General features: G+C 38.8%; 1 protein-coding gene across 5 annotated transcripts in view; it reads right to left on the bottom strand.

The window, feature by feature from the left end:
* Positions 1 to 12,645, bottom strand: part of itfg2 (integrin alpha FG-GAP repeat containing 2) — a 52,959-nt gene extending 40,314 nt beyond the window's left edge. For 4 of the 5 annotated variants that reach the window (XM_062993765.1, XM_062993745.1, XM_062993755.1 and 1 more), the window contains exons 1-10: positions 12,228 to 12,645; positions 11,171 to 11,266; positions 10,347 to 10,388; positions 10,049 to 10,217; positions 6,863 to 7,002; positions 6,405 to 6,574; positions 4,674 to 4,768; positions 4,458 to 4,511; positions 2,630 to 2,721; positions 1,858 to 1,975 (exon numbers count right to left, since the gene is read on the bottom strand). In XM_062993765.1, the coding sequence (XP_062849835.1) occupies positions 1,858 to 1,975; positions 2,630 to 2,721; positions 4,458 to 4,511; positions 4,674 to 4,768; positions 6,405 to 6,574; positions 6,863 to 7,002; positions 10,049 to 10,217; positions 10,347 to 10,388; positions 11,171 to 11,266; positions 12,228 to 12,323 (1,072 nt within the window). In that variant the 5' untranslated portion in view covers positions 12,324 to 12,645. The remainder of the gene's footprint in view (positions 1 to 1,857; positions 1,976 to 2,629; positions 2,722 to 4,457; positions 4,512 to 4,673; positions 4,769 to 6,404; positions 6,575 to 6,862; positions 7,003 to 10,048; positions 10,218 to 10,346; positions 10,389 to 11,170; positions 11,267 to 12,227) is intronic. The other variant, XM_062993737.1, reaches the window with a different exon arrangement.
* Positions 12,646 to 23,109: the final 10,464 nt, after the last annotated feature.

Raw genomic sequence — 23,109 nt, 5'->3', positions numbered from 1 at the left:
CTCCTACTTAGAAAGATGAGAGAGGTCTGTAATTTTCATCATAGGTACACTTCAACTATGAGAGACAAAATGAGAAAAAAAAAATCCAGGAAATCACATTGTAGGATTTTTAAAGAATTTATTTGTAAATTATGGTGGAAAATAAGTATTTGGTCAATAACAAAAGTTCAACTCAATACTTTGTAACATAACCTTTGTTGGCAATGACAGAGGTGAAACGTTTCCTGTAAGTTTTCACCAGGTTTGCACACACTGTAGCTGGTATTTTGGCCCATTCCTCCATGCAGATCTCCTCTAGAGCAGTGATGTTTTGGGGCTGTCGCTGGGCAATACGGACTTTCAACTCCCTCCACAAATTTTCTATGGGGTTGAGGTCTGGAGACTGGCTAGGCCACTCCAGGACCTTGAAATGTTTTTTACGGAGCCACTCCTTCGTTGCCCGAGCGGTGTGTTTGGGATCATTGTCATGCTGGAAGACCCAGCCACGTTCCATCTTCAATGCTCTCACTGATGGAAGGAGGTTTTGGCTTAAAATCTCACGATACATGGCCCCGTTCATTCTTCCCTTAACACGGATCAGTCGTCCTGTCCCCTTTGCAGAAAAACAGCCCCAAAGCATGATGTTTCCACCCCCATGCTTCACAGTAAGTATGGTGTTCTTGGGATGGAACTCAGCATTCTTCTTCCTCCAAACACGATGAGTTGAGTTTTTACCAAAAAGTTCCATTTTGGTTTCATCTGACCACATGATATTCTCCCAATCCTCTTCTGGATCATCCATATGCTGTGAACAGGTGTCTTTTATACAGATAACGAGGTCAAACAGGTGCCATTAATACAGGTAACGAGTGGAGGACAGAAGAGCTTCTTAAAGAAAAAGTTACAGGTCTGTGAGAGCCAGAAATCTTGCTTGTTTGTGGGTGACCAAATACTTATTTTCCACCATAATTTACAAATAAATTCTTTAAAAATCCTACAATGTGATTTCCTGGATTTTTTTTTCTCATTTTGTCTCTCATAGTTGAAGTGTACCTATGATGAAAATTACAGACCTCTCTCATCTTTCTAAGTAGGAGAACTTGCACAATCAGTGGCTGACTAAATACTTTTTGGCCCCACTGTAAGTGTTATTTATTTTATTTATTTATTAGGATTTGAATGTCATGTTTTACACACTGGTTACATTCATGACCGAACAGGTGGTTCTGTCATGTTACATAAGATTCATCAGTTCACAAGTGTAATGTCAAACACAGTCATGGACAATTTTGTATCTCCAATTTACATCAATTGCATGTCTTTGGACTGTGGGAGAAAACGGGAGTTCCCGGAGGAAACCCACACAGACATGGGGAGAACATGCAAACTCCACACAGAAAGGACCCGGACCGCCCCAGCCAGGACCTTCTTGCTGTGAGGTGACGGCGCTATCCACCGAGCCACCATGCCATCTGGTTTATTAGTGCCCATGGCAGAAGTACCTAACACATTTGAGGGCACCATTAATGCTATATACAGTACCATACACATATAGACTTATTTTGAGGTAAAATGACTTTTAGATGACGTCTTTTTCAGGGAAAACCATGGTTATTTTAACATAAAGCTAAGCTACATTCTGCATGTTACATAGCTCAAAATGAGATTTACAAATGACTGCTTTCTGTTTTCACATTCTGTTCTAATTGATTTATGTATTGTTTGGAATTAGGGTTTGGAAAACCCATGTTCATGTGGATAAAGTGGATAAAACAATATTGGGCTTAGAAAGAAGGATTAGGAAAGCAGTTTGAAATAAGCATTTACATTTCTAACTAAAGGTAACGTTGTGATCTTAACAATAACATTATTTCCTACCAGCACAAAATGCGTTCACATTCTCATCAAACTGGAATCTAACCACCATTCGATTATGGTCAATAATATAAGTCTGGCCGTCCCAGGCACAGGCCACGACCTCTTCTCTTCCATCTCCCTAAACATACATACACACATCGACAGGCATTTGAAAATGTAACCATTTAATACAATACAATCAGTGATAGAGTCACAGAGCTATTTTCATTTTCACAAAACAGGGCAACATGCACAGCCCACAAAACAGTTTGAAATAAAACAGACAGGCACTCGTATGTTAAATAGATGGGCGCCCTGGCCAAAGTATAATCCTGCCTTGTGCCTAGTGCTTTTAGGTGGCACTGTACCCTGCATGAGCCTCAACTGGATGAAGCATTTATTAAACATGAATAAAGAATACAGAGCTACAGTTAAACAGTGACACACAATGCAGTGACAGTATTTTCCACACTGTATTCACTTTACTTTCCATACTGTATTGTACATACAGTATATTAAAAGAACAAAAGTAACTGCTCAACACAAATTTTGAACTGCAAATATATGGTAAGGCCTTATAAAGCTATTAGTGCATGCACATGTGACGTCTGAGTATAAACAGTAAATGCCAATGGTTTAAATTTTGAACTGACGTGTTTTCAATCCTGAATTCAGCCTAATGTAGATGGTTATGTGTGGCGTTTTTGAAAATTATGTCTAGCAAACAATGTGCATAGAAGTTTTATCCACCTTCAACAACCTGGGTTATAGAAAACAACACAAGTCTACTTACAGTGACATCCAGCTTCTGCAAAGCAAAGAGCTGGTGATCCACCTGCACTGACCATAGAAGCTGCTCAGAGCAGTCCATTAACTTTAAGGTACCTGTAACAATGTAACAAATACATTTTATCCAAAATGAGTGATAATGGCAAACTTTGATACTTTTACAGAAGCTATTTTGAAAATGGTTTATATGAAGCTATCCCTGTCAATAATGTATTTGAGATACTCTCAGATAATCTCAGAGCATGTTGTAGGCGGAGTCTCATAGAGAACTGTATTGCATACAAAGAGTCACACACTGCTGTCTGTAAATCATCAATTTCCCATGCAAGCGCCCCAATCAGCCAGCAAATGGCTTTATGCCAACTGTGCCTGTTGGACGCCCAGCTAGATACAAATTTTGTATTTTTTTAAAAAAAAAAAGTGGTGGGCTAACTAGGCTGAAATCGACATGGCAGGAAGGCTTTATATGATTTAAATATGAGAGAGACCATGAAGCTTGATGAGGGAAAGAGATTTCATTTAAACCGTTACAGAACACCATATCTGGCGTAAGAATATGGTGTGTTTTTAAAAATCTGTCACTGTGCGGAAAAATAACTGCTAAACTTAAAGGTACTACATTAAAAGAATTACAATGTACTGTAAATAAAAAACACCATTACATCACCCATCCTGCCGCACACCATCCATTATATCTATAAGTACCATGCATTATTACGTATAAATAAATAAATACATCATGTATTATTCAAGTGTTATATAACACTATACATTCCCTATGCATTAGACATTACTCAGTGTCCCTCAATAGTGGATTTCTGTCTCAAGTATTGCCGGGCTTTGATTGTATTTTATTGTGAAGGTGGTGTTTACATGATTAAAAAACATAAATAGACTAAAAATAACAAAAATACAACCAATACATGAACAAACTGAAAGTAATAAGTACCTTCAAGCACCAAAAAAAATATTTTAAAATTATATCTTCATGATAAAATGTAAAAACAACCTACACACATAGCTATTGCCTGTTGAGAATAAAATATAATCTGGTGTGTCTTTGTTCTGGTCTGTTTGCTTTGATTGTACGACCCTGTAGAAAGGGCGCTAGAGTTGCTTCTTAGATTAAGCAAAGACCTGCTTCAGCCTTGTGTACACTCACAGTAAAGCTCACAGCCTTAACATAAAGAGACTTACAAACAGAAAAATTCATTTTAGTTGCATGTACAGGCTGAGAACAAGACCTGCAAATGAACTGAATATGAATCTTAAACATACAGCACTTCAATAGTGCCCGCATTACCAATTCTGAAAAACAAATATCTCTTTTTTTCCCTCTGATTATGGGGTGGAATAAGCAAAAGGAGGTTCTAAGCTCAATCTAAAAATTCAGATGTTATCAGAACTATGTGCATCTATTACCAGTGTGGCATAATTTCATTTTATTAACCACTTTTTCCTGGTAAGTACCACAGCGGGCCTGGTTCCCCCAGGAAACACAGGAATACCCTGGAAAGAAAGCCAATCTGTCTGCTTTCTGAAATGATTTAAAATTCATTTACAACTGAATTTTTATTTGATTTGCAGTTAGTTTAGGGGTGGTTTCTTGTTTACACTTAGATTCACAAATACTACTTTCACTTGCTAAAAAGTTGCACTTCAAACGAAACATAATCTGGTAACAGCATTTTACACTAATTGATCTTAGTGTTTACTTTTGGTTTTAAATATTTATTTAAGTTTAAGCATGCATAAGTCATTTAAGTGATGAATATAATCTCTCATTTTTTTCTAGTTGTAGGTTCTATAAAGTGTTGGCTAAGGTCACCTACCATCTAAAGTGCAGAGAGCAAATAAGCCTCCTTTGGACTCTTCTTCTTTAGACCCTACAAAACCCAAAAAAGCAGAGATCAACTCACAAGCACAACTTTAAGCAAACAACACAATGTACGTGGCATAATACCTAATAGTTTTATAATAAAACTGTGAAGACATACATGTGGGCATGTGTCAGACAAAACATGTATAAGTGTAGGTAGATTCAGTACCTCTGCTGATGCTTCCTATTAAATGGGTGGACACGTTCTTGTTATGGATGCGACCAGTGGTCAGATGAAGAACAACATCTCTGGAGGGCCCTTGACTGTAACACACACACATACACACACACACAGAGATATACAGTATATATACACTCTAATATTTGGTTGGACTGCCTTTAGCTTTGATTACGGCACACATTCGCTGTGGCATCGTTTCCACAAGCTTCTGCAATGTCACAACATTTATTTCTGTCCAGAGTTGCATTAATTTTTCCCCAAGATCTTGTATTGATGATGGGAGATTTGGACCACTGCACAAAGTCTTCTCCAGCACATCCCAAAGATTCTCAATGGGGTTCAGGTCTGGACTCTGTGGTGGCCAATTCATGTGTGAAAATGATGTCTCATGCTCCCCTGAAGCACTCTTTCACAATTTGAGCCCGATGAATCCTGGCATTGTCATCTGCCCGTGCCATCAGGGAAGAAAAAATCCATTGATGGAATAACCTGGTGGTTCAGTATATTCAGGTAGTCAGCTGACCTCATTCTTTGAGCACATAACATTGCTGAACCTAGACCTGACCAACTGCAGCAACCCCAGATCATAGCACTGCCCCCACAGGCTTGTACGGTAGGCACTAGGCATGATGGGTGCATCACTTCAGCCACCTCTCTTCTTACCCTGATGTGCCCATCACTCTGGAACAGGGTAAATCTGGACTCATCAGACCACATGACCTTCCTCCATTGCTCCAGAGTCCAATCTTTATGCTCCCTAGCAAATTGAAGCTGTTTTTGCCGGTTAGCCTCACTAACAAGTGGTTTTCTTTGAATCACCATTTGTAGGGTTCAACAGCAGCCAGAATGATGGAAACAAACAAAGTAATAAATAAAAGGCACAAAACATCCACAGCCTGCAACGTAGAAAGTGGATAGAAAAGGGATAGTGCTGGAATGAAAACTGGTAGTTACAATATTGCAAGCTGCTCAGAGCATCTGTGACAACCAAGTTCTCAGGTATAAGGAAAGTAAACTTAGAACAAGCCGGAAACCAGAATGAATAAGCAACACCTCACACCACCAACTCAGAGTGGATCCAAATGTGGAGCCCCCTACAGCAAAGACTGTCAGCCCACATATACGGCAGCTCGCTCATCCAGTGCAGTTCCAAATAGACCCTGTTAAATGTGGTTGATGCTTTATTTGCACGATATGCATCAAGATTTTTTAATCTGGCAATCACTTAAAACTTTAAGTACGTTGTAATGTTCAACCTGCCATGTCATTTGATGGCAACCTTAGAAGTGGACCACTTCATCACAGGGTTTGGTCTGCACCCAAGATAACCTGAAGTAAAGCTTAGACCTCCCATTATAAGGCAGTCTAGTGACACAAGCATGCACAATCTGAAAAACTGTGTTCAAACATGCCAAATCATTCCAAACTCCAAACAAAGTTGGGTCTGATACAAAAGTGCAAGTGTGAAAATACTCTGAGAGTCAGTCCGAACAAAATGCTATAACTACAGAGCTTTTAACACATGTATGATAAAAACTGTAATACAATTAAACTAAAGATCTATGTTTCTTTTGAAGTCATTAGAGAAAAAATCCTAGCACCATTATAATAAATGATGCCTTCAAATGGAGTAAAATGTTTGTGGTTACTGGAAAGTGGCACATAAATTACACCGTCAACTAATCTAGTGAGACATGAATGACATTAAAGGTCTCTTACCCAGCAAAGGCAGCTGAACTGTTTTCTCCTTGTGCTGAAGTGCCCTCTTGTGTCCAGGAGCAGAGAAGAACTGCATAACCACAGCCAGGCTGTGAGACCATGAGCTCAGGTTGGCCATCTGGGCCTGAGTTCACTGATAAGCTGTCTACCTGTAGATTGAAATGTGAAAGCTGTTGAGCTGTAAACAGCAATGTTGCACTGTAAGTAAAACAATAACTCTAAAGAAAGGAATTTCAATGCAATATCATGTTCAGAATCACTAGACGCAATGCAGTAACACACCATGTACAGGATGCCAATCCATGGCAGGATCTTAGTCTTTCCCCTCCTCAGACACAGCCAGTCATGTATTTTACATAATGCACTTTATATCTGCTCACAATATTTCAGAGGGGTGTCCACATATAGTGTTTTTTTTTTCTCAACGAAATATGTTATGTATGTAAGACTGTGAATACCTGTCCTTCCAACAGCCATTTCTTTAGCAGGACCAGCTGACCCGCACTCAGGTCAGTCCCATCACTTGGCTCCTCCCAACGGAACGCTCGCACTACACGGTCAGTGTAGCCCACGACAAGTTCGCTGCGTCCATCACCATCTAAAGCACACAAACATCTAAACATTGAAAACATGTACATGGCCAAAAGAGTATCAGTAATTACTTATTAATTCGACAGCACTGAAGTGTGTGTAATCATTTGCCAGTTAATTGAGGGCGAGCAGCAGTACTCCTGCGTGATGGGAGGTTTGTAACTATCAAGATCATTGGCACCCCTGAATATTAAGTACACTGTAAAATATCTCCTGAAATAAAGTGTTTAGTGTAACTGCTTGAAAATACAGTATATAAACTAGGGATGCATCGATACCATTTTTTCCCAACCGAGTACGAGTACAAGTACATGTATTTTAGTACTCGCCGATACCGATACCTATTTAGAATGATGCAATCTGGAGCATTATGGAATAGTGTAGTTTTTAGTGTAAAATAGTGCAGTGGAACAGTTGCTTGGGTTGCCATCACTAACTGTAAAAAAAAAAAAAAACACCACACAGACATCATTAAGAAAGCTTCTGACAAGCTAACGTTAACGTTCATTAATAAACGCACGTAATTAACGTTGTGCACATCATACATGCGATGCGATTCTGCTGATTGAAATATTTACTTTAAAAGGATAATACAGTCCGATCCCATCTGAGCCGATTCTATCAGCACATACTGTACATTCGTGGTTCACCTCGGTAAATCGTAAACGACTCCGAGTCGGCTCCCGCTCTGTGGTAATACTCAGTATAATTAAGCCTGAGCTTTATAATGTAAGCGAGTCACACAAAATGTTCTGTAGTAGTTGGTGTTTATTTACAACCGCATCATTCATTATAACAGTAAACACGGAGAGATGACTGAGAAAAGAAACTTACGCTGCGCTTAAAATGAGTCGACTCCTGAATCACTTGTATCGACACTGTGAACAGAGTATTGAACACAAACACGTCCAGCGGTCGCTGCTTTTGTAACCGGTTTGTTTTTTTTCCAAACGGAACTAAATAACATTAAACGTGCGTGTGGGCGTGGTCAGTGAGAATAATTCAATCTGTCTCCCGTGGGTGAAAAATGAATTACTTTAGTTTTAGAAGTAAAAAAATCTCGCAATGTCACGCCTCATCGGCTAATACCCGATACTAGTATCCGTACTCATGCATCTCTAATATAAACTCATATGTTTAATAGAGAAAAGCACAAAACACAAAAATAACACAATAAAAATTTAAAACGGGATAATTCCAGGACACAATTTATGGCTTCCTTAGTTCAGATTAAAACAAAGGATGAACCTGTGATTAATTAGAAATTAGACTCACTACTCTTTATCTTGTCAGTGCTCAAATTATTTTAATTAGCCTATGAATGGTGGCTTTGGTGCTTAAAAGGCCAGTTTTATTTCCTGTTCCTTGTTCACAATTGCAAAGACAATAGAGCTGTCTGAACAGATCGGAAATGCTATTATTAGCAAGCTCAAGCAGCTAAAAAGTATCTCCAAAGACCTTGTCATCCTGCCTTCAACAGTTTAAAATGTTTGCTACTCGTGGAACAGTCAAGAACCTTTCAAGACGTAATGAAAAGAGGAAATTTTATAAGAGAACCCTACAAATGGTGATTTAAAATGTGTACATCGTCTAAATAACATTAGGCTGAGTTGATGACATCTCAAGAGATGGTTTCAACATGTATCATATACCACACACTAAACAAAACAGGGCTCTGTGGGTGAAGGCCAAGGAGGACAGCACTGCTAAAAGAAAAGCATAAACAAAGTGACTGAACATTACCAGAGCTTACATACACCGATCAGCCTCACTTACTGTCCATTTTATCAGCTCCACTTACCATATAGAAGCACTTTGTAGTTTTACAATGACTGACTGTAGTTTTTCTGTTTCTCTGCATGCTTTGTAAGCCCTCTTTCATGCTGTTCTTCAATGGTCAGGACTCTCCCAGGACCACTACAGAGCAGGTATTATTTGGGTGGTGGATCATTCTCAGCACTGCAGTGACACTGACATGGTGGTGGTGTGTTAGTGTGTGTTGTGCTGGTATGAGTGAATAAGACACAGCAGCGCTGATGGAGTTTTTAAACACCTCACTGTCACTGCTGGACTGAGAATAGTCCACCAACCAAAAATATCCAGCCAACAGCGCCCAGTAGGCAGCGTCCTGTGACCACTGATGAAGGTGTAGAAGATGACCAACTCAAACAGCAGCAATAGATGAGCGATCGTCTCTGACTTTACATCTACAAGGTGGACCAACTAGGTAGGAGTGTCTAATAGAGTGGACAGTGAGTGGACACGGTATTTAAAAACTCCAGCAGCGCTGCTATCCGATCCACTCATACCAGCACAACACACACTAACACACCACCACCATGTCATTGTCACTGCAGTGCTGAGAATGATCCACCACCTAAATAATACCTGCTCTGTGGGGGTCCTGACCATTGAAGAACAGGGTGAAAGCAGGCTAAAAAGATATGTAGAGAAATAGATGGACTACAGTCAGTAATTGTAGAACTACAAAGTGCTTCTATATGGTAAGTGGAGCTGATAAAATGGACAGTGAGTGTAGAAACAAGGAGGTGGTTTTAATATTATGGCTGATCAGTGTACACAATCCAGAATCATTCTGGGAACGATTAAAGACAAAATACATATTAAACCAAGTACACAGAAATGGTTAAAAAGGGGAACATGTACCGTTTTTAACAAGCCAGCAATGATACTGATCTCAATCCAATTAAAATATTTGGAGAGAGCTGAAATCTGCTCTTGAGAAAAGAAACCATGCAAACATTTAAGAGCTTGAGACGATTGCAGTGAAAGAGTGGAATTAACTACCAGCAGATAGATGCAGGACAGATAACTATGACTGTTTGGAGGCTGTCACTGTTGCTGAAGGTTGTGAATAATGTTAACCGCAACTGTATATTTTGTGGGTAATTAAAACATGGCATTGGCAGAGAAACAAAAGTAGCTGGTAATACAAAGTTTGTTTACAATATCCAGTCACTGATTAACTACTAGACATCTCAAAATTGCCATGATGACAAAAGCCTTTATATAACACTTAAAGATGTACTCACCAATGTCACTGATGAGCATCACTTTAGTATTAGCAGGGATGTGCTGGGTAAAACATGGCTTCTGCTCATCACAGAAGATTCCATCAAGCTGGCTGGAGGAATCTTTGGCTGCAGCAGAAACATCAAACAAGTGGAACCAGCCTTCAGCACCAACAGCTACCACAAGGTTCTGTCACAGAAAACAAAAACTGTTTAAACCAGGTATGGAACTGCATACATATAATGCACTGTGCATTCAAGTACAATAAAACAATCTATTCATAATCTGGTAAAGAAAAATTAAGCCACACTACCTTACCTTGCCTTTGTTACACACGTCTCCTACTCCAACGCAAGTTAGCTAGAAATAGAATAAGCAGTAAAACGTGTTAGAGTATATTTAAAGAAAATGCAGAAACAATAAAGTCAGGGAAGCATGTAGTTGTTATTATTAAGTGCAGTCAATTCCAACACCTGGCAACCATATAGATAGTGTTTCTCCAAAACCTCCTGTCTTCTCTTTGGGTCTTCACTGTCTTATAATGTGTACAAAGTATAAGGTGGGTGAAGGAATCATTCATGGAATACCACAAAGTGGCCTTCTCAGTCTTCAGATTTAAATTCCACAGAAAATCTCTGGTGTGGTTTAAAGAAAGCAGTTGCACCACAGAAGCATCAAACCTCAATGAAAGCTTTTGAATGAGAAGAATGGGTGAAGATTTCACAAGATAGGTGTCAAAAGTGTGTTAGAACTTACCAAAACTGCTAATTACAGCTTATGACAGTGGATCAGTCTTGTCTGCATACCTGAATCAACACATTGTTTTTACGATAGATACCCTTCTCGATGCAACACTCCATATTTTTATCCAGGCTTGAGACAGGCACTGAGAGTGCTCTCCCTATGGTTAGACTGTTAGGCCAACCCACCCCCTTGGGCATTGCCAATCATGTCTGTATAGATACCCGACCGGGCACTAGCACAGCTGAGACCCCAGATCTTAACAGTAGTGGTGAGTCTGGTTTATAATAATGAGAGTAATTTGAATTTACACTAGAAGTGAATTTGTCCAGGATTCATGAGATTTGCATACATGACTTCAAGAAGGTAAAGACTAGGAAACAATTGAATTTTCTACTTACCATTCCAACACAGGTTCTAGTGAGCCAGGGCTTGGAGTCATCATTCTTGTAGATATACAACTTTCCACTTGTGTCACCAACCACAAGCTCATTCAACTAGAAAGGAATATGTGATTATACAGTGAAGTGAAAAAGTGCTATTTAAATGCCTATGTAACACTGCAGATTAATGCCCATGGTTTTGTCATGTCTAACAAGCTCATGGTCAGGTGTCCACATATTTATGGACATGTAGTGTACTATACATACACTGATCAGGAATAACATCATGACCACCTTCTTGTTTCTACACTCACTGTCCATTTTATCAGCTCCACTTACCATATAGAAGCACTTTGTAGTTCTACAATTACTGACTGTAGTCCATCTATTTCTCTACATACTTTTTATCCTGCTTTCACCCTGTTCCTCAATGGTCAGGACTCTCCCACAGGACCACCACAGAGTAGGCATTATTTGTTTGGTGAGTCATTCTCAGCACTGCAGTGACAATGACATGGTGGTGGTGTGTTAGTGTGTGTTGTGCTGGTATGAGTGGATCAGACACAGCAGCGCTGAGCGAGTTTTTGAACACCACACTGTCACTGCTGGACTGAGAATAGTCCACCAATCAAACAATATCCAGTTAACAGCACCCCGTGGGCAGCGTCCTGCGACCACTGATAAAGGTCAAACAGCAGCAATAGACGAGCGATCGTCTCTGACTTTACATCTACAAGGTGGACAAACTAGGTAGGAGTGTCTAATAGAGTGGACAGTGAGTGGACACGGTATTTAAAAACTCAGCAGCACTGCTGTGTCTGATCCACTCATACCAGCACAACACACACTATCACACCACCACTATTATACAGTCAGTCTTGTAGTTGCAAAAACTCAGTAGAATGGTTCTTGCAGCTACATCTCTGAAGTATGTGACAGTTGGAGGTTAAGCCACTGGTTTAAAACCAAATGCCTTCCTAGTGAAGACAGAATGAACTTCATACCCAATGTAGTGCACATGTGTAGGGAGTAAGAAACCATTTGGCATTTAGCCTCAGTGATAAACTAAACTTACCGAGTCGTTATCGGCGTCTCCGAGGCATATAGCATGAGGAAACAATGAACCGGTGAAGTCCAAACAAACCCGCTGAACAAAACTCAGTGACCGCATGTTTTAAAGTGCACTAATTGGAAGAGTTGAAGGTAAAAAGAGAAGAGGACAGACAGAAACAACGAAAGAGCCCGTGAGAAGCCTGAAGACACAGTCAGGCTGTTCTGAAGAAACACTATTCATTCAGTCTCGAGTCGGAGTCAGCTTAACGGAACTTAATTAAGACAGAGTAGCTACATGGTTTTCTGTTTATAATGTAAGCCTGCGGTTACGGACACTGAGCTAATAAACACAATTAGGTGGATTTTTTGAATCGTTTATTCTAACATAATAAGAACGCAACATTTGACAATTTCACATTTTGTTTTGACAGCACTTCCAAAAACCAGCCACCCAATGTAAACACAAAAAACTATAAACGTGCTTCCTGTTTGCCACCGTTACTATATTTTTCAAAATAAAGGCACTTTAAAAATACATGCCTGCATGGAAAAAACATAAAAGTACATAATAAATTATACTTATATAAAATATAAATATGCATTATGTAAAGTAAAGACAAAAACAATATATATGTGTGTTGATTAAGTGTTCACAAGCTAAACAATATACACTGCCTGGCCAAAAAAAGGTCACCACCTGGATTTAACTAGGCAAATAGGTAAGAGCCTCCCATTGGATAATTACTGCATGGGTGATGATTTTTCAGCTGGCAACAAGTTATTTAACCCTAACTGATGCAGTGAGTAGCTTCTCATTTGTTAAACAACCATGTCGAAAGACTCATACTGTGGTCGTGGAAAAGATCTGTTTCAGAAGGGTCAGTAGGCAGTAATTATGCTGAATGTGAAGAACCTTTCTGAAGTGCTCATTTTGGTCACATACTTTATACTGCATACTGAATTGGAGCTCCGTCAGTGCATGAGAAGTATGTAGTAGGCTATTTTAAACACAGCCAGGGACAAAATTATTAAAGAATAGTTGACTGGACCTCACAGCAATAGCAAACACCCTAAACATCCAACTGGTTCAGTGATGTGTATGTGGATGTAGCTAGACCTGTGCTTACTAAGGTCTACGCAAGTATGCATGTGAGGATGGGTGTGAATACTTTTGTTCAAGCAGGTGACTATGTGTGTGCAAGCATATATTTGGTGAATACTTTTGCTCAGGTAGGTCATTGTGTGTGTCCAAGCATGTATTTGATGGGGGTATGAATACATTTGCTCACACTGGTAATTGTGTGTGTGTAATCATGTATTTGATGAGGGTATGAATACATTTGCTCACACTGGTAATTGTGTGTGTGTAATCATGTATTTGATGGGGGTATGAATACATTTGCTCACACTGGTAATTGTGTGTGTGTAATCATGTATTTGGTGGGGTTGTGAATACTTTTGCTCACACTGGTAATTGTGTGTGTGTAATCATGTATTTGATGGGGGTATGAATACAATTGCTCACACTGGTAATTGTGTGTGTGTAATCATGTATTTGATGAGGGTATGAATACATTTGCTCACACTGGTAATTGTGTGTGTGTAATCATGTATTTGATGAGGGTATGAAATGAATACATTTGCTCACACTGGTAATTGTGTGTGTCCAAGCATGTATTTGATGAGGGTATGAATACATTTGCTCACAATAGTAATTGTGTGTGTAATCATGTATTTGGTGGGGTTGTGAATACTTTTGCTCACACATGTGATTGTGTAAGTGCAAGCATGTATTTGGTGGGGTTGTGAATACTTTTGCTCACACAGGTAATTGTTTGTGCAAGCATGTATTTGGTAGGGTTATTAATACTTTTGCTCATAACGGTAATTGTGTTTGTAATCATGTATTTGGTGGGGTTATTAATGCTTTTGCTTACACAGGTAATTGTGTTTAATCATGTATTTGGTGGGGTTATTAATACTTTTGCTCACACTGGTAATTGTGTTTGTAATCATGTATTTGGTGGGGTTATTAATACTTTTGCTCACACTGGTAATTGTGTTTGTAATCATGTATTTGGTGGGGTTATTAATACTTTTGCTCACACAGGTAATTGTGTTTGTAATCATGTATTCGGTGGCGTTGTGAATACTTTTGCTCACACAGGTAATTGTGTTTGTAATCATGTATTCGGTGGCGTTGTGAATACTTTTGCTCACACAGGTAATTGTGTTTGTAATCATGTATTTGGTGGGGTTATTAATACTTTTGCTCACACAGGTAATTGTGTTTGTAATCATGTATTTGGTGGGGTTGTGAATACTTTTGCTCACACAGGTAATTGTGTGTGTGTAATCATGTATTTGGTGGGGTTGTGAATACTTTTGCTCACACAGGTAATTGTGTTTGTAATCATGTATTTGGTGGGGTTGTGAATACTTTTGCTCACACTGGTAATTGTGTTTGTAATCATGTATTTGGTGGGGTTATTAATGCTTTTGCTCACACAGGTAATTGTGTTTGTAATCATGTATTTGGTCGGGTTGTGAATACTTTTGCTCACACTGGTAATTGTGTTTGTAATCATGTATTTGGTGGGGTTGTGAATACTTTTGCTCACACTGGTAATTGTGTTTGTGATCATGTATTTGGTGGGGTTATTAATGCTTTTGCTCACACAGGTAATTGTGTTTGTAATCATGTATTTGGTGGGGTTATTAATGCTTTTGCTCACACCGGTAATTGTGTTTGTAATCATGTATTTGGTGGGGTTATTAATGCTTTTGCTCACACAGGTAATTGTGTTTGTAATCATGTATTTGGTGGGGTTATTAATGCTTTTGCTCACACAGGTAATTGTTTGTAATCATGTATTTGGTGGGGTTATTAATGCTTTTGCTCACACAGGTAATTGTGTTTGTAATCATGTATTTGGTGGGGTTATTAATGCTTTTGCTCACACAGGTAATTGTGTTTGTAATCATGTATTTGGTGGGGTTGTGAATACTTTTGCTCACACTGGTAATTGTGTTTGTAATCATGTATTTGGTGGGGTTATTAATGCTTTTGCTCACACAGGTAATTGTGTTTGTAATCATGTATTTGGTGGGGTTGTGAATACTTTTGCTCACACTGGTAATTGTGTGTGTGTGTGTAATCATGTATTTGATGGGGGTATGAATACTTTTGCTCACACTGGTAATTGTGTGTGTGTAATCATGTATTTGATGAGGGTATGAATACATTTGCTCACACTGGTAATTGTGTGTGTAATCATGTATTTGATGAGGGTATGAAATGAATACATTTGCTCACACTGGTAATTGTGTGTCCAAGCATGTATTTGATAAGGGTATGAATACATTTGCTCACAATGGTAATTGTGTGTGTGTAATCATGTATTTGGTGGGGTTGTGAATACTTTTGCTCACACTGGTAATTGTGTGTGTGTGTAATCATGTATTTGATGGGGGTATGAATACTTTTGCTCACACTGGTAATTGTGTGTGTGTAATCATGTATTTGATGAGGGTATGAATACATTTGCTCACACTGGTAATTGTGTGTGTAATCATGTATTTGATGAGGGTATGAAATGAATACATTTGCTCACACTGGTAATTGTGTGTCCAAGCATGTATTTGATGAGGGTATGAATACATTTGCTCACAATGGTAATTGTGTGTGTGTAATCATGTATTTGGTGGGGTTGTGAATACTTTTGCTCACACTGGTAATTGTGTGTGTGTAATCATGTATTTGATGGGGGTATGAATACTTTTGCTCACATTGGTAATTGTGTGTGTGTAATCATGTATTTGATGAGGGTATGAATACATTTGCTCACACTGGTAATTGTGTGTGTAATCATGTATTTGATGAGGGTATGAAATGAATACATTTGCTCAAACTGGTAATTGTGTGTGTCCAAGCATGTATTTGATAAGGGTATGAATACATTTGCTCACAATGGTAATTGTGTGTGTGTAATCATGTATTTGGTGGGGTTGTGAATACTTTTGCTCACACAGGTGATTGTGTAAGTGCAAGCATGTATTTGGTAGGGTTGTGAATACTTTTGCTCACACAGGTAATTGTGTTTGTAATCATGTATTTGGTGGGGTTATTAATACTTTTGCTCACACAGGTAATTGTTTGTGCAAGCATGTATTTGGTAGGGTTATGTATATATTTTACTCAGGAAAGTAACTGTGTGTGCAAGCATGTATTTGGTGGGGTTATTAATACTTTTGCTCATACTGGTAATTGTGTTTGTAATCATGTATTTGGTGGGGTTATTAATACTTTTGCTCACACAGGTAATTGTGTTTGTAATCATGTATTTGGTGTGGTTATTAATACTTTTGCTCACACATGTAATTGTGTTTGTAATCATGTATTTGGTGGGGTTATTAATACTTTTGCTCACACAGGTAATTGTGTTTGTAATCATGTATTTGGTGGGGTTATTAATACTTTTGCTCACACAGGTAATTGTGTTTGTAATCATGTATTTGGTGGGGTTATTAATACTTTTGCTCACACAGGTAATTGTTTGTGCAAGCATGTATTTGGTAGGGTTATGTATATTTTTACTCAGGAAAGTAACTGTGTGTGTGCAAGCATGTATTTGGTGGGGTTATTAATACTTTTGCTCATACCGGTAATTGTGTTTGTAATCATGTATTTGGTGGGGTTATTAATACTTTTGCTCACACAGGTAATTGTGTTTGTAATCATGTATTTGGTGGGGTTATTAATACTTCTGCTCACACACGTAATTGTGTTTGTAATCATGTATTTGGTGGGGTTATTAATACTTTTGCTCACACAGGTAATTGTGTTTGTAATCATGTATTTGGTGGGGTTGTGAATACTTTTGCTCACACTGGTAATTGTGTTTGTAATCATGTATTTGGTGGGGTTATTAATACTTTTGCTCACACACGTAATTGTGTTTGTAATCATGTATTTGGTGGGGTTATTAATACTTTTGCTCACACAGGTAATTGTGTTTGTAATCATGTATTTGGTGGGGTTGTGAATACTTTTGCTCACACAGGTAATTGTGTTTGTAATCATGTATTTGGTGGGGTTATTAATACTTTTGCTCACACACGTAATTGTGTTTGTAATCATGTATTTGGTGGGGTTATTAATACTTTTGCTCACACAGGTAATTGTGTTTCTAATCATGTATTTGGTGGGATTGTGAATACTTTTGCTCACACTGGTAATTGTGTTTGTAATCATGTATTTGGTGGGGTTGTGAATACTTTTGCTCACACTGGTAATTGTGTTTGTAATCATGTATTTGGTGGGGTTATTAATACTTTTGCTCATACCGGTAATTGTGTTTGTAATCATGTATTTGGTGAAGTTATTAATACTTTTGCTCACACAGGTAATTGTGTTTGTAATCATGTATTTGGTGGGGTTGTGAATACTTTTGCTCACACAGGTAATTGTGTTTGTAATCATGTATTTGGTGGGGTTGTGAATACTTTTGCTCACACTGGTAATTGTGTGGGTGTAATCATGTATTTGATGGGGGTATGAATACATTTGCTCACACTGGTAATTGTGTGTGTGTAATCATGTATTTGATGAGGGTATGAATACATTTGCTCACACTGGTAATTGTGTGTGTCCAAGCATGTATTTGATGGGGGTATGAATACATTTGCTCACACTGGTAATTGTGTGTGTGTAATCATGTATTTGATGGGGGTATGAATACATTTGCTCACACTGGTAATTGTGTGTGTGTAATCATGTATTTGATGGGGGTATGAATACATTTGCTCACACTGGTAATTGTGTGTGTGTAATCATGTATTTGATGGGGGTTTGAATACATTTGCTCACACTGGTAATTGTGTGTGTGTAATCATGTATTTGATGGGGGTATGAATACATTTGCTCACACTGGTAATTGTGTGTGTGTAATCATGTATTTGATGAGGGTATGAATACATTTGCTCACACTGGTAATTGTGTGTCCAAGCATGTATTTGATGAGGGTATAAATACATTTGCTCACAATGGTAATTGTGTGTGTGTAATCATGTATTTGGTGGGGTTGTGAATACTTTTGCTCACACAGGTGATTGTTTAAAGTGCAAGCATGTATTTGGTGGGGTTATGTATATTTTTACTCAGGAAAGTAACTGTGTGTGTGCAAGCATGTATTTGGTGGGGTTATTAATACTTTTGCTCATACCGGTAATTGTGTTAGTAATCATGTATTTGGTGGGGTTATTAATACTTTTGCTCACACAGGTAATTGTTTGTAATCATGTATTTGGTGGGGTTATTAATACTTTTGCTCACACAGGTAATTGTGTTTGTAATCATGTATTTGGTGGGGTTGTGAATACTTTTGCTCACACTGGTAATTGTGTTTGTAATCATGTATTTGGTGGGGTTGTGAATACTTTTGCTCACACCGGTAATTGTGTTTGTAATCATGTATTTGGTGGGGTTATTAATGCTTTTGCTCACACAGGTAATTGTGTTTGTAAGCATGTATTTGGTGGGGTTGTGAATACTTTTGCTCACACAGGTACAGTGTATCACAAAAGTGAGTACACCCCTCACATTTCTGCAAATATTTCATTATATCTTTTCATGGGACAACACTATAGACATGAAACTTGGATATAACTTAGAGTAGTCAGTGTACAACTTGTATAGCAGTGTAGATTTACTGTCTTCTGAAAATAACTCAACACACAGCCATTAATGTCTAAATAGCTGGCAACATAAGTGAGTACACCCCACAGTGAACATGTCCAAATTGTGCCCAAAGTGTCAATATTTTGTGTGACCACCATTATTATCCAGCACTGCCTTAACCCTCCTGGGCATGGAATTCACCAGAGCTGCACAGGTTGCTACTGGAATCCTCTTCCACTCCTCCACGATGGCATCACGGAGCTGGTGGATGTTAGACACCTTGAACTCCTCCACCTTCCACTTGAGGATGCGCCACAGGTGCTCAATTGGGTTTAGTCCATCACCTTTACCTTCAGCTTCCTCAGCAAGGCAGTTGTCATCTTGGAGGTTGTGTTTGGGGTCGTTATCCTGTTGGAAAACTGCCATGAGGCCCAGTTTTCGAAGGGAGGGGATCATGCTCTGTTTCAGAATGTCACAGTACATGTTGGAATTCATGTTTCCCTCAATGAACTGCAGCTCCCCAGCGCCAGCAACACTCATGCAGCCCAAGACCATGATGCTACCACCACCATGCTTGACTGTAGGCAAGATACAGTTGTCTTGGTACTTCTCACCAGGGCGCCGCCACACATGCTGGACACCATCTGAGCCAAACAAGTTTATCTTGGTCTCGTCAGACCACAGGGCATTCCAGTAATCCATGTTCTTGGACTGCTTGTCTTCAGCAAACTGTTTGCTGGCTTTCTTGTGCCTCAGCTTCCTTCTGGGATGACGACCATGCAGACCGAGTTGATGCAGTGTGCGGCGTATGGTCTGAGCACTGACAGGCTGACCTCCCACGTCTTCAACCTCTGCAGCAATGCTGGCAGCACTCATGTGTCTATTTTTTAAAGCCAACCTCTGGATATGACGCCGAACACGTGGACTCAACTTCTTTGGTCGACCCTGGCAAAGCCTGTTCCGAGTGGAACCTGTCCTGGAAAACCGCTGTATGACCTTGGCCACCATGCTGTAGCTCAGTTTCAGGGTGTTAGCAATCTTCTTATAGCCCAGGCCATCTTTGTGGAGAGCAACAATTCTATTTCTCACATCCTCAGAGAGTTCTTTGCCATGAGGTGCCATGTTGAATATCCAATGGCCAGTATGAGAGAATTGTACCCAAAACACCAAATTTAACAGCCCTGCTCCCCATTTACACCTGGGACCTTGACACATGACACCAGGGAGGGACAACGACACATTTGGGCACAATTTGGACATGTTCACTGTGGGGTGTACTCACTTATGTTGCCAGCTATTTAGACATTAATGGCTGTGTGTTGAGTTATTTTCAGAAGACAGTAAATCTACACTGCTATACAAGTTGTACACTGACTACTCTAAGTTATATCCAAGTTTCATGTCTATAGTGTTGGCCCATGAAAAGATATAATGAAATATTTGCAGAAATGTGAGGGGTGTACTCACTTTTGTGATACACTGTAATTGTGTTTGTAATCATGTATTTGATGGGGGTATAAATACATTTGCTCACTGGTAATTGTGTGTGTGTAATCATGTATTTGATGAGGGTATGAAGACATTTGCTCACACTGGTAATTGTGTGTGTGTAATCATGTATTTGATGGGGGTATGAATACATTTGCTCACACTGGTAATTGTGTGTGTGTAATCATGTATTTGATGGGGGTATGAATACATTTGCTCACACTGGTAATTGTGTGTGTGTAATCATGTATTTGATGGGGGTATGAATACATTTGCTCACACTGGTAATTGTGTGTGTCCAAGCATGTATTTGATGGGGGTATGAATACATTTGCTCACACTGGTAATTGTGTGTGTGTAATCATGTATTTGATGGGGGTATGAATACATTTGCTCACACTGGTAATTGTGTGTGTGTAATCATGTATTTGATGAGGGTATGAATACATTTGCTCACACTGGTAATTGTGTGTCCAAGCATGTATTTGATGGGGGTATGAATACATTTGCTCACACTGGTAATTGTGTGTGTGTAATCATGTATTTGATGGGGGTATGAATACATTTGCTCACACTGGTAATTGTGTGTGTGTAATCATGTATTTGATTGGGGTATGAATACATTTGCTCACACTGGTAATTGTGTGTGTGATCATGTATTTGATGAGGGTATGAATACATTTGCTCACACTGGTAATTGTGTGTGTGTGATCATGTATTTGATGAGGGTATGAATACATTTGCTCACACTGGTAATTGTGTGTGTGTAATCATGTATTTGATGGGGGTATGAATACATTTGCTCACACTGGTAATTGTGTGTGTGTAATCATGTATTTGATGAGGGTATGAATACATTTGCTCACACTGGTAATTGTGTGTGTATGATCATGTATTTGATGGGGGTATGAATACATTTGCGCACACTGGTAATTGTGTGTGTAATCATGTATTTGATGAGGGTATGAATACATTTGCTCACACTGGTAATTGTGTGTGTCCAAGCATGTATTTGATGGGGGTATGAATACATTTGCTCACACTGGTAATTGTGTGTGTGTAATCATGTATTTGATGAGGGTATGAATACATTTGCTCACACTGGTAATTGTGTGTGTCCAAGCATGTATTTGATGGGGGTATGAATACATTTGCTCACACTGGTAATTGTGTGTGTGTAATCATGTATTTGATGGGGGTATGAATACATTTGCTCACACTGGTAATTGTGTGTGTGTAATCATGTATTTGATGAGGGTATGAATACATTTGCTCACACTGGTAATTGTGTGTGTCCAAGCATGTATTTGATGGGGGTATGAATACATTTGCTCACACTGGTAATTGTGTGTGTGTAATCATGTATTTGATGGGGGTATGAATACATTTGCTCACACTGGTAATTGTGTGTGTGTAATCATGTATTTGATGAGGGTATGAATACATTTGCTCACACTGGTAATTGTGTGTGTGTAATCATGTATTTGGTGGGGTTGTGAATACTTTTGCTCACACAGGTAATTGTGTTTGTAATCATGTATTTGGTGGGGTTATTAATACTTTTGCTCACACAGGTAATTGTGTTTGTAATCATGTATTTGGTGGGGTTGTGAATACTTTTGCTCACACAGGTAATTGTGTTTGTAATCATGTATTTGGTGGGGTTATTAATACTTTTGCTCACACAGGTAATTGTGTTTGTAATCATGTATTTGGTGGGGTTGTGAATACTTTTGCTCACACAGGTAATTGTGTTTGTAATCATGTATTTGGTGGGGTTATGTATATTTTTACTCAGGAAAGTAACTGTGTGTGTGTAAGCATGTATTTGGTGGGGTTATTAATACTTTTGCTCACACAGGTAATTGTGTTTGTAATCATGTATTTGGTGGGGTTATTAATACTTTTGCTCACACAGGTAATTGTGTTTGTAATCATGTATTTGGTGGGGTTATTAATACTTTTGCTCACACAGGTAATTGTGTTTGTAATCATGTATTTGGTGGGGTTGTGAATACTTTTGCTCACACAGGTAATTGTGTTTGTAAGCATGTATTTGGTGGGGTTGTGAATACTTTTGCTCACACAGGTAATTGTGTTTGTAGTCATGTATTTGGTGGGGTTATTAATACTTTTGCTCACACAGGTAATTGTGTTTGTAATCATGTATTTGGTGGGGTTGTGAATACTTTTGCTCACACTGGTAATTGTGTTTGTAAGCATGTATTTGGTGGGGTTGTGAATACTTTTGCTCACACAGGTAATTGTGTTTGTAATCATGTATTTGGTGGGGTTGTGAATACTTTTGCTCACACTGGTAATTGTGTTTGTAAGCATGTATTTGGTGGGGTTATTAATGCTTTTGCTCACACAGGTAATTGTGTTTGTAATCATGTATTTGGTGGGGTTATTAATACTTTTGCTCACACTGGTAATTGTGTAAGTGCAAGCATGTTTTTGGTGGGGGTGTGAATACTTCTGCTTAGGTAGGTGATTGTGTGTGTGCCAGATTGCAGTTGTTGGGGATGTGAATACTTGGTCAGATATCTGATTGAATGTATGGATGTGTAATGTCAGTGGATTTGTGATGAATGGAAGTGAATAGGAGGAACGGGGGCTGTGGATTAGAGCTTTTTGTCAATCTTTAGTCCTTAATTAGTAAATGTTGTTGAGAGACAAGAAAATGTAGTAAATATGCTCCTGTTCGAAGTTGTTAAAAGGCTAATAAGTCTATAAC

Source organism: Trichomycterus rosablanca, chromosome 1 (genome assembly GCF_030014385.1).
Source record: "Trichomycterus rosablanca isolate fTriRos1 chromosome 1, fTriRos1.hap1, whole genome shotgun sequence".
NCBI lineage: Eukaryota > Metazoa > Chordata > Actinopteri > Siluriformes > Trichomycteridae > Trichomycterus > Trichomycterus rosablanca.
Note: the sequence above shows the minus strand (reverse complement) of the source record. Positions and strands in the feature narration are given on the sequence as shown.